Consider the following 12,919-nt stretch of genomic DNA (forward strand, 5'->3'; position numbering starts at 1 on the left):
TCCAGCTTACACCTTTCCCACACCTCCCAGCCTCCCGGCGGCCTTCAGCTGAGTCTTGTGTGGTCCATACCAGTTCGAACCTGCACTTCCGACCCTCCAGCAGGCTTCAAGAAGCTAAGTCAGGAAAGAGTGAAAGTGTCTGTGCAAAATGAGTGGAAAGCAAACAAGCTCATGTATACCTCCAGTCCAAAAAAAAAAAAAAACAAAACCCTCTCAGCCATTCCAACGAAGTATATTGTGAACAAAAAACACAGCTTCTGCTGGTTGACACAGCAAGGAGTTAAAGTGTGTCTGCAAGGGACCATAGGGGCCTGAAGATGAAGTCATCATGCCACACTCCACCACAGCTACATCCCAGGTTTATGGTTGTCAAGTAGCCCAGTCCACAGGACACCCACTTTTGGACAGTTAGGTTTCGGACTTGGTCCTTGCCCCAAATCTGTGTTTCATGTCTACAAGACATTCTGCTGAGGGCCCACCTCAAATCAAACTGGATCATCTCAAAGATAGAAAGTACAGTTCAGAGACATCTTAAGATTATGCTTTTGCACCGGGCGTTGGTGTCGCACGCCTTAAACCCCAGCACACGGTAGGCAGAGGCAGGTGGATCTCTGTGAGTTTGAGGCCAGCCTGGTCTATAGGCTCCAGTGCTCCACAGAGAAAAACCTGCCTGAGAAACAAAAAAATAAAAAAATTTATAAAAGAATACGCTTTTGCTTTTGTGGTTTGTACCCACTGAAGGCAGAAAATATTGCTGAAAAAAGAAATCACATCTGTTAAACAAGTCCAGACATTTCGTTCTTATCAGCATTCTCATTCAACAATGGACCCCAGCAAATAATTTATGCATTGTTATTCAGAGAGAAAGAGAGACAAATAAGATTCAGAGGGATTCAGTTCATTCCTTAAGTTGACATGAGGTCACCTTCAGCAAACAAGGGTCTATCCTGATGATGTCACATCAGACATGGCTGGCATGGGGCAGAACCTAGAGTGAACAACAAAGGTAATACACCAGAAACTAGCACACAGACACTAGAAATCAGTGTGTATGTGATAAGTGAGAATTGATACATGGGAAGAAAAGCACATATTACAGAGCCACTCCTATGTAGTGGGCCAGAAATGGATAGATGAAAGGAAAAGCACATATGTAAAAGGATATGGGTACATACTAGGAAGGCACACATATAAGAAGGGCCAGATATGGGTACATACTAATAAAAGTACATATGTGAAGGGCCAGAAAGCAACACACACACACACACACACACACACACACACACACACTATGAACAGCACATGTGGACTACTATTCACACACTGTGGCCAGCACATGTGGAATACACTTGAAGCAGGTTCTCAGTAGAAATAGTGCGTGCACAATAGATGAAAAATATGGTACACCTTGGAAGCAGCACGTTCATAGAGGGATACAAACTGGTACACCATGAGGCGGTGCAGGAATCGTTGCCTAGAAAGATGGCACACAGGGGGTTTTGTGCATTCCCACGGCAGCAGCACCACCATCTTGGATGCAGGAGTTCTCATTTTAAGACAAAATGATGAGACCCGTGACCTAGCTAGCAAGTAAGTGCCTTTACCTGATCCCACCCCAAGTTTTCTAACTAGTTATAAATCTAGGGTGTCCTTCCTCGCCTGAGTTTTCCAGAGTGCTTTTGGTTAATTCCCTCTCAGTCTGATCACTCCACTTGTGGTATTTTAGTTAGCTAATAGAAAGGTGTAACACCTGTCATTTTCAAAGCAATTATCTCCAGTAAGACAGGCGGCTCCACAAAAAAAAAAAAAAAAAAAAAAAAAAAAAAAACCCTCTCAGCCATTCCAACGAAGTATATTGTGAACAAAAAACACAGCTTCTGCTGGTTGACACAGCAAGGAGTTAAAGTGTGTCTGCAAGGGACCATAGGGGCCTGAAGATGAAGTCATCATGCCACACTCCACCACAGCTACATCCCAGGTTTATGGTTGTCAAGTAGCCCAGTCCACAGGACACCCACTTTTGGACAGTTAGGTTTCGGACTTGGTCCTTGCCCCAAATCTGTGTTTCATGTCTACAAGACATTCTGCTGAGGGCCCACCTCAAATCAAACTGGATCATCTCAAAGATAGAAAGTACAGTTCAGAGACATCTTAAGATTATGCTTTTGCACCGGGCGTTGGTGTCGCACGCCTTAAACCCCAGCACACGGTAGGCAGAGGCAGGTGGATCTCTGTGAGTTTGAGGCCAGCCTGGTCTATAGGCTCCAGTGCTCCACAGAGAAAAACCTGCCTGAGAAACAAAAAAATAAAAAAATTTATAAAAGAATACGCTTTTGCTTTTGTGGTTTGTACCCACTGAAGGCAGAAAATATTGCTGAAAAAAGAAATCACATCTGTTAAACAAGTCCAGACATTTCGTTCTTATCAGCATTCTCATTCAACAATGGACCCCAGCAAATAATTTATGCATTGTTATTCAGAGAGAAAGAGAGACAAATAAGATTCAGAGGGATTCAGTTCATTCCTTAAGTTGACATGAGGTCACCTTCAGCAAACAAGGGTCTATCCTGATGATGTCACATCAGACATGGCTGGCATGGGGCAGAACCTAGAGTGAACAACAAAGGTAATACACCAGAAACTAGCACACAGACACTAGAAATCAGTGTGTATGTGATAAGTGAGAATTGATACATGGGAAGAAAAGCACATATTACAGAGCCACTCCTATGTAGTGGGCCAGAAATGGATAGATGAAAGGAAAAGCACATATGTAAAAGGATATGGGTACATACTAGGAAGGCACACATATAAGAAGGGCCAGATATGGGTACATACTAATAAAAGTACATATGTGAAGGGCCAGAAAGCAACACACACACACACACACACACACACACACACACACACTATGAACAGCACATGTGGACTACTATTCACACACTGTGGCCAGCACATGTGGAATACACTTGAAGCAGGTTCTCAGTAGAAATAGTGCGTGCACAATAGATGAAAAATATGGTACACCTTGGAAGCAGCACGTTCATAGAGGGATACAAACTGGTACACCATGAGGCGGTGCAGGAATCGTTGCCTAGAAAGATGGCACACAGGGGGTTTTGTGCATTCCCACGGCAGCAGCACCACCATCTTGGATGCAGGAGTTCTCATTTTAAGACAAAATGATGAGACCCGTGACCTAGCTAGCAAGTAAGTGCCTTTACCTGATCCCACCCCAAGTTTTCTAACTAGTTATAAATCTAGGGTGTCCTTCCTCGCCTGAGTTTTCCAGAGTGCTTTTGGTTAATTCCCTCTCAGTCTGATCACTCCACTTGTGGTATTTTAGTTAGCTAATAGAAAGGTGTAACACCTGTCATTTTCAAAGCAATTATCTCCAGTAAGACAGGCGGCTCCACAAAAAAAAAAAAAAAAAAAAAAAAAAAAACAGTTCTGAAGATTCAGCCATTGGTCAACAGAAGCAACAGTCTCAGATGCAGTCTGTGTTTGAGAACCATAGTTCCACCTAGAATTCAAATCAGTAATCTAAATAAGCTTTTTCTCAGCATCTTGAATTAACGAGCTTGATTTTCTGTTTTTTATGAGTTACTCTTACTGTACTCATCTTCCCTTCCCCAATTCCCTTCACCTGTGGGAAAAGAGAAATGTGCAGTTGGAGTTGTTTTACCTGAGATGACAAACAAGAGGCCCTCACCCTCAGTTCTGTGTGACCCGAGTGATAATCATGACACTGTAGGATGGCTCAATTGCGTAAGAATTACCCCTGGTAACTTCTAGGCACTGCTCTTTAAAGGGCTCCAGCCAGCACCAGGCACATTTATTGCAGTGTTCAGTGGGATTCAATTAAAATTCTTTCTAATTGCTACATATAGAAGAAAATTTGAACAAAATAGATCATAAGCTAGTGTTTGTCTGTAATGTCTTTCTAAAAATTATATTAGTGATTTTGACATCTGGTGCATCCAGAATGTACATTACAGAGAAAAGGGGTAGGTGCCTGACTCAGCTTCTCTAGATGTGGCTGAACCAACTATCAGTCTATATTCTCATAATCCATCTTTGTCTCCTCCTTGATGCTACAACATTCTATTCTATTGCATGAAGTAGGACGTTGACTGATGGCTTCCTAAAATATCTTCAGCTTTGCCCTGCAGCTTTCTTGAATAATCCCAGCAAGCCATCAGTCCGGCACCTAAGCTGAGAGTCACCTCTCCTGACACCAGCCCAGACACAAATTTTCAAGACCTTTCAATTCTCTGCCTCCAGCCACCTCTATTCTGTGTACCTGCCTACCCACTGGTGCCACCCCTGTGTGTACCTACTACCCACTGATACCATCCCTATGTGTGCCTACCCACTAGGTCAGGAAAGACTTTCTGGATATTCCAGTTGCTTGCATCCGATCTCCAATACAGGAGGGGAGATGGCATAGAAATTGTAGATAATATTGTCCCTGCCACAAGAAAAACCAAACACAACCAACCAACCAAAAAGGACCATAGCAGGTAAGGGCATCTGCCACCATGCCTGATGACCCAAGTTCAGTCCTTGGCAACCTACAGGTGGAAGGAGAGAACCCATTTCCTGAGATTTTACTCTTACCTAAACACAAACCATGTAATACAGAGACAGACATAAAATAAGTAAAATATAAACATAAATATGGAAAATTTGAAACTATCCAAATATTTTACTCCTATCAAAAAAAAATCTTCTGGCCAAGTTTTCCCATGGTAACACCCAGTTATAGCCAAGAAACTGGGGACTGTACTCATTGACCTTTCCCACCTGAGTTCAGCACTGATGTCCACAGTGGCTAAACCTATCATCTGGGTCTCCTTGCCACGTATGGTGGCCAGCTTTTCTCTGATTTTTATATATCTTTTGTTCCTTAAAATTTGCTTTAAAATGCATCTTTCAGTTTAAAAGTGGCATTTAAATAGATATTGGTGGTTTTGCCTTTTAAACTGGAAACAAACTGTCTGTCCAGCCAACCATGAACATATATGGTCATAATGATGGGTAGACCAATCACTACTAATTCATCCAAAAAGCAATTATTAATTTGTAGTGAAGAAACAAGAGCGTCACCTTTTCTCTCCATAAATGATGGAGAAGGGAAATTTGGGCACATTTAGGATATCTTGGACTACTGTACCCCCGCAACAGCTATGAAGATAATGGAAGAGCTTTCGGACTTTGTTTTCCAGCACTCCATATGTCCTTAGGGGACAGCATCAAGTGGCTCGGGGAAGTGATGGCAGAAATTGGACCTAACCATTCACAGAAGAACCAGGAGTTGCATGTCTTCGACGTCAAAGAAGCCAACGCCATCATCGATTACTTAAAAACCAGGTAGGACTTGTATTCATCCCACTTACCTTCCATTTCGTGTCTTCTAGGAAACACCCACTAAAGGTAACTTAAGATTTTAGTAGATTCAGATGGCTATAGAATTTGCGCAGCAACTACTCAATAAGCAGATAACAGTTAGGCTGCAGAGATGGCTCGGTGAGTGAAGATGCTTGCCATCAAGCTCTGGCGATCTAAGTTCTAGCCCTGGGAACCACACAGTAGAAGGAAAGAATGAGCTAACTCCTCCAGACTGTTCATTGACACATGGCAGTGGCACAGATATACCCTCGCACCCCCCACAAAGACAAAATTAATTTTTCAAAGTAGAGAATACTCAGCTTTGCCATCTAACAAAGGAAAGTGAGGCCAGCATTCGTAAAGATGACCCCTGAGTGACACTGTGACTTCCACTGGCCTGTAACCACTATTGGGGACTGACTTTCTTCCCTGAGTCTGGAAGCAACAGCAATTTATTAACAAAATTGAATTCGGTTATAATGGATCTCTATTTTAGGTAGCTAGTCTGTCCAAGGAGCCACAATTACAATTTAAAGAGTAACATTCATTTCCACTTAAGAGTTGATTTTTGTATGAATGTGTTTATAATGAAAGAGCTATAAGTCCTTATGGCAGAGGCCTGTATCCCTGGGAGGGGAAGCTAAGGCACTACAGCATGAGTTCAAGGTCAGCCTAAGCAAATTAGTCTTGTCTCAAAAGTATTTTCAAAGAGGTTTTAGAATGTAGCTCCTTAGTAAGGTGTTTGTCGCTAGCCATCATGAGCTTGTATGTTCAATCCCTGGTACAGAAAAAAAAAATGAGGAGAGTCACAAACTTCATCAAATTTATTAAATACCCTAAATTACTTTGAACTAATGGGCAGTATAACTTATTATCAAGTCTTACTTTCTTAGAAAATGATGGTGGACATGGAGGAAGTATTTTTTTATCAGTGACTCTGTATCACTGCAAGAAATCTGTCTCTCTCTCTCTCTCTCTCTCTTTTTTTTTTTGCCTGTGTATATGTAGTATGCATGGGTGTTTTCTAATATAGGGGCATACTTGTGTAGGAGGGTGCACATGTGTGCAAATGTGTTTGGAGGCTCAAAGCTGACCCCAAGTGTCATCCTCAACTACTCCCCATTTCATTTATTGAGACAGACTCTCTCACTCAAACCCAGGGTATTCTGCTAGACAGCTAGAAAGCCCTGCCTCCAATGGCATCAGTGGTGATTCACCATGCCTGCCCAGCATTTGTATGGGTGCTGGGGACCTGAATTTGGTCCTCAGGTGTGCACACCAAGTGCTGAGCCATTCACCAGCCTAATTTTGCTTTATAGAGCCCATTACAAAGTATGTGTGAGAGGCATGCCTCTCTCCAAAGAGACATTTTTAGACTTCACAAATCCCGGGGCATCAGGAGGTGAAAATCTGCCTCTACCTGTGTCTTCCCACACAGTCTCTTTGCTCTTGCTTTTCAACTGTGTCTCCACTATTTCCTAACATTACATTCAGCATGCTTCAACACAGAGGGCCACCCGATGTCCTACACTGGTTCAGGACTCACTTGGCAAAGACCCTGATTGTTGTTTGGAAGCTTTATAAATGTTAGTGTGCTTAATATGATAAAGCTTGTATACTGATTCCTGGTGTGGCTTAATAAAGGCATGGGATACAGTTCTTTTTGCAAGACATCATTTAATACAGTGCAATTCTTCTAGTAGAAAACAGGCTTCCTAATGTGTGAGTCTCACTGAAAAGCCTTTATTTCCATTAGCTTTTAGAGCAAGACAAGTTCCTCCCATGGGAGAAGAGGAGAAAATGGACAGAAACCTATGCCCCCTCCCCCTGCAGGCTGGGTAGATGATGGCTCTCTGGGTAAAACACTTGCTGCAGAAGCCTGAGGACCTGAATTCAGATTCATAGAACCCACAAAATGCCAAGGGTGTCTATAAGCCCAGGACAGACACTTAGGAGGTGAAGCTCCTGCCTGGACCAGCCACCCTGGCCTAGGCAGTAGTGAACAAGAAAGTTCAACAAGGTGAAAAGTGGAAGTGAAGATCAACACCTGAGTTTGTCCTCTCACCTCCACCACCCCCAGTGAATGCACGAACACACGCACACACACACACACACACACACACACACACACACACACACACACAGGCATGAGCAAGCACACGAAAATCTGTGCCTTGAGGTCCTTCTGCCCCTTAGGGCCTGAGATTCCCTGCAGAGGGGAAGTCAACCATGCACTTTTGCTCTGGCTTCCCTCTTCATCTACACTTGCTTGTCTGTTCAGGCAGGATGCATTTCTACAGCTAAGCCCTAAACCCAGGTTTGTAATGTAAATGGGGTCCCCTGGTAGCTAACCATAGCATCAAAGCCTCCACATGGGCCATGATGTCCCTTTCCTCACAGCGCGGGACAAGCTCCCTTCCCTGTCTCAACTCATCTCTCCAAGCAGCGTTCATCAATGTACATCTTAACAGCTCTACATGACCGATCTCAGATCTCCTAATAAAAAGAATATTTAAAGAGATTAGTTAAATACAGAAGCTCCAGATATAATGCTGTTAAATCTCCACATTGCGATTGGAGAGTAACTATGCATTTAAATATAGTTATTACACGAGGGATAAAGGATCAGCGATTAGGATATCTGGAATTGATAATGAAGCTGTGTGAGGCAGTGTGAGCCTTTCCACGAGTGTTCAGAATCCCTCCTGGGTGCACAAATAAAAATTTAGCAGCATTGAAATTGCACAACACATTCATTTCAACAATTATTAAGTTCTATAAAGATGGAGATAACTGAACTATCAGAAGTATGTGTGCTTCAGTTTCACCCTCATCATCTGCTGGTCCAACCACTGAAAGCCATACTCAACTTAAGAGATGAAGTTTCTCGGTCATGGCCTATGGCATGCACATTCCATAACTATTCCTGGAGAGGTGTGAACAAATGCCTGTTCACCCCCAGAGAACAGACAGACAGACAGACCAAAGACATAATTCTGCCCAGACCCAGCTTAGTGAAATAATGGGTTTATTAGAATTACTTCCCGTGGCATGGGCAACTCAAAGATAGCTGAACCACCCCCACAACCAGCATGGAAGACAACCCATGAAAGCCACACATCCTTTGATCTCCCCACAGAACGTGACAGGTAGCTTTATCAGTGGTTCACCCCTCTCCCAGGACTGCTTATTCCTTACACAACCTTATATAGAGAGGAGATCTGAATCTTGTCATTTCTGGGCTTCTTGAGCCCCTGGTTTCAGGATCTCTTCTGCTTCGTAAGTCTTATTGTCGTCCTAAGACTTGTAAAACCCTCCTTCTAGAAGAGAATGTGGCACGTAGGAGGAAATAGTCACACAGCAATATAAAACTTAACTTGTCAATAAAATTACATTTCAGATATTTTCACTTTAGTCTAGATGATATATTTACACCTGTGGTCTGGAAACACTACTACCAAAATTTCTTCTCAACTTGTGTGTGGGCTACTACTGCTGTCTGCTTATGCAATCTAAACAAGTACACACACACACACACACACACACACACAGAGAGAGAGAGAGAGAGAGAGAGAGAGAGAGAGAGAGAGCTATCTGCTTATGCAATCTAAATAAATATATATATATAATGCATACATTTATAAATTCAAATGTTGTTTACCCTTTTTTCATTAAGTGTTCTTCTTCCTGAGAACCACACATATTCTACTGTAAGAAAATCAGTTCCATCCTCACTTTGTGCCAAACAATGTGTCACTAGGCCAGACAGCTCGGATCCTTTTTATTTTATCTTGCTTCAAGGTCTGACCTGAGAGTTGGACAACATCATCTAAAAGCTTGAATCAGACAGAAGTCCAATGGAAGATATGGCAAATGTGTTCCCATGGCTGAACTCATTCTCAGATGAGACCCCTATCATCCCCCTGGAGAAGCTAGAGGGGGCAGAGAGACAGGGAGGGAACTTGGCCTGTCCCTTAGGAAGTGTCCCCTTAGGCATCTTTCCCTGAGTATACATCCTGGTCCTGGTCCTGGTCCCAGCCCCACCTCCTTACTGCATCTTTGACCATCATACCCAAGTCATGGATGCTGTTTTCATTGCTTAAGTTACCTCTTGGCAGACACGGGACAGCCCTATCCCTCTATATAACAAGGACACAAAAGACTGAGAGTATGACCTTTCAGAGTGGAAATGTTTTGCCCTATGTTCCTTGTCTATCACAAGATGGACAAAGTAGGAGTTTCTTTCTAGTTAATTTACAGGTGAGCAAGCTGGTTCTCAAATATGGCCTTTGACTTTTAGACCCCCAAACCAGTTATTGTCAGTGTGTTATTTTTGACCCTACAGTCCTCTCTCTAGGGCACCAATACAAAGGAGGGGGTAAGCTAAATTTATTTTGCTTTAGTTATTTATCATACTTGGCTAATCTTCCTGTGTTTTTCTAGTCAACAGATCAAAGCAATGTCAAAAGCTAAGTTAGTCTTGCGAATGTTGATGAGTAAATCAAGTATTCAATGGCTTCGGAGAAGAAAGGAAACTTGACTGGGCCCACACAGTCACTATTCTTTAATGGACAGAGCTCCTAGGGAGTTCCACTGCTAATGTAACTCAGAGGGGCCCAGCTGCCTGAGGATTTCTTCATTGATTTCAAATGAATTGAAACTTTGATCCATTACAACATCCAGAAGAAACCATTATTACACATGCTCTGTAGCTACATTCTTGCAAATGTTAATTTCTCGGTTATATTAAAATCAATTTTCTTAAATAGCAGAAGGCACCAGAGTGAAAGAGAACCACTAAGACTTTTTTTTTTCTTGGGCGTTTTGCTGTATTATGAATCTATTAATTTTCCCAACCAGCAGGAAGAGAATTAGAAAAATTCAAATATTATCACAAACAGGATATTAGAAGTCAGCCTTCAGTAACATTTTTAACACAATGATACATCACCAAGCTCTAAATTTACTAGAAACATTTATTTGCAAGTGCTTGTGACTTTGAGATCTCGTCGTCCATAGTTACTGCCCACCTAGTTTTCAGGTGGGAAGAAACGATCGGCTTAAATGGATGTCAGCCTGTGATGTGTGACCATACATCCCGCAGGAAAGTTGGACGTCTTAAAAACAAATTTTAGACCTTGCCAAGTCATTTTTCTGGTTTTCTTAGAGATTGATTTAATCTTGAAACATTTTGGCAGTGTGCGCGTAACGGCTATAGAAACCCACACAGTTCATACCAGTACTGAGTTGGTTCTAGAGCAAAGAGAAGCCGATGGCGAGACTGTGTAGCTGCCTGTGGCGTGGGGTGGGGAGGGTTGCTATGCTTCAAACTAGGAAACACACTCTTGCTTCTCCACCCTAGATGTCCCCCCCCCAGAACCCCCCCCCCCGCCCCAATCTTGTGTCACAAATAGATCTGCTGGCACTTTCCTTAATTCTGTGCTGTGCTGTCCTATCAGTGTCTCAGAAAGCAAAACATGTATCTCCCTGCATTCTCGGACAGCTTACTCTGGAATGCAGGAGATGGATTTCTGTACCTCCGTGGACCATCTCTGGCTTGGCCAATCCCCCTCTCCTCTGAGTTACACCTTCAGATATTTTTCTCTTCTCTCAAGCTAGTTTGCATATCTGTTTGTGTTTCAGCTTATTCCAGCACTACAGGCTCTACGAGTTTATGTTCTACTCGACCAGGGAAGAAATTGTCATCGGAACTGAGGTGAGTAACGCGGGACAGAGAGGCAGAATCACTAAGCCCATCTGAATCGGGAACTGCTCAAAGCAACTTCTGGTCATGACTGTTCAAGTGTTAGTATAACCAAGTAGTAACACCAAAAGAATAATTATGCCAGGTGAGCTTCCGTTTAAGAAAATAAGCTCTTTGGGTGGTGGGAGTGCCCACTGTTAATCACGTATTTAGGCATCAATGGATTGTTTGATGAAGCTCCCCTGAGTAGGGTTCTCATGTTTTCATTCAAACAAAATCAGGAAACCTCTCTTCTGATTTTGCATTGTTTTCCCACTGTTCCTTTTTAAAGCCAGCATCAAACCTCATTTCTCCACCAAAGCAAGCTTGCACTGATGGCATTGTGTTTCCAACAAAGGATTTGGGCTTATTCACTAAACATAGCCACTAAGGGTTTTCCCCTTAATTTCAACTGATCTCCTCTTGCTAAATTTTGGCTCTCATTACACAAACATCCATCATCCTGTGGATTTCTCAGTGTTTCCTGTGGGTTCCTATAGGCAAGCAACCCAACAGGAATGTCCCCCAAGGAGAGGGTCATCTGCTACTCTTCTCTAACATGTAGCAGCCTGTAGAATCATTCAGGACACAGTCCCCCTGAAATTAATCCTAACCAACCAATTAGGTGACAGATTAAGAAAGGAGGTTTACAGTAAATGGTTTACAGGGACACGAGGGAACCTTCTCAGAGAAGTCACACAGGTGTAACTGCTGGGACTGAACCCCGAGTGGAGAACCAGCTCAATGAGATGAAGATGCTATTGAAAGTGCTCCCAAGAGTTCTCCATCTCCTTCGCCAGCTCTACTTACTGCCTCCTAGAAGGACAAGGGACAGGCACAGTCATGGCCAGAAAAGTGGAGAGGAGATCTCACCATCTGCCCACCTTTCCTCAGATTAGACACCAAGTGGAATGAATCTAACCTTGTCTCATCTACTTAGGAAATCTTGGGTGATGACCATGCTCCAATATTAGCAGAAGCAGATATTTAGATCCATGAGGAGCATGTCTCAGAATTTTCTCCCCTCTGTTCCTCTGCACTCCAAGGACAAGGTTAGACAACATCCCTGAGCATGGAAAGTAGATAGAGACTAGCTTCCGCATTGTCTATTGTGTTTTTATCCAACAGTCAGGGTGACAAAATGCACTTCATGGAAGGATGTTGGATCTTCCAGAGATGAAAATTCATAGAATTTCAAAGGACCGACAAAAGCAGGTATCATGTTAGAGTATTTAGTGGGATCTTGGAAGCTGCTGATAACTTTTGGTACAAATACCTGGTTTTTAATTAATAGAAAAAGGCAGGAGTCTGGACCACTACTGTGTGGCTGCTTGTGATGGTCTCAAAGTTCTGGGCTCAGAGACCCCAACAATCCCTATCACTGGCATGTTTCAGATTTAACAAGCTAGACCACCCCAATAAACTTGAGTTTCTTTCTTAACTGTAAATGGAGGATTTGAGTGAAACACACGTGCCTATACTCATAGACATATCCAGGTCGTAAATAAAAATGAAAAAAATAACATAGAATGCCATTTTTCAAGCACTAATTAAGTGGTAGACCCATGAAATGCTGATCAGTGGCTGCCAAACAAGAAGAGAAAAGCCAAGTGTTACTGGCTCCCTAATAAAAGCATGGAAAGCTATCTATGAGTTGTTCCTGCTGGCCCTTTGAACTGCTCAGAATTCTGACTGTTCTCACACTAGCCACTTATTTGCTGGGAACACAGGAAGTTCAGATGAGAGTCAGGGTGTCATGCGAATGCAATGAGCAAACCTGGATGT

General features: G+C 42.8%; 1 protein-coding gene across 1 annotated transcript in view; it reads left to right on the forward strand.

Moving 5' to 3' along the window:
• The window catches only part of Cabcoco1 (ciliary associated calcium binding coiled-coil 1), a 99,332-nt gene that overhangs the window by 15,386 nt on the left and 71,027 nt on the right, over positions 1–12,919 (forward strand). Inside the window, exons 4-5 of the mRNA XM_027395065.2 lie at positions 5,229–5,373; positions 11,035–11,107. Coding sequence (XP_027250866.1) covers positions 5,229–5,373; positions 11,035–11,107 — 218 coding nt within the window. The remainder of the gene's footprint in view (positions 1–5,228; positions 5,374–11,034; positions 11,108–12,919) is intronic.

Source organism: Cricetulus griseus (assembly GCF_003668045.3).
Source record: "Cricetulus griseus strain 17A/GY chromosome 1 unlocalized genomic scaffold, alternate assembly CriGri-PICRH-1.0 chr1_0, whole genome shotgun sequence".
Classification (NCBI taxonomy): domain Eukaryota; kingdom Metazoa; phylum Chordata; class Mammalia; order Rodentia; family Cricetidae; genus Cricetulus; species Cricetulus griseus.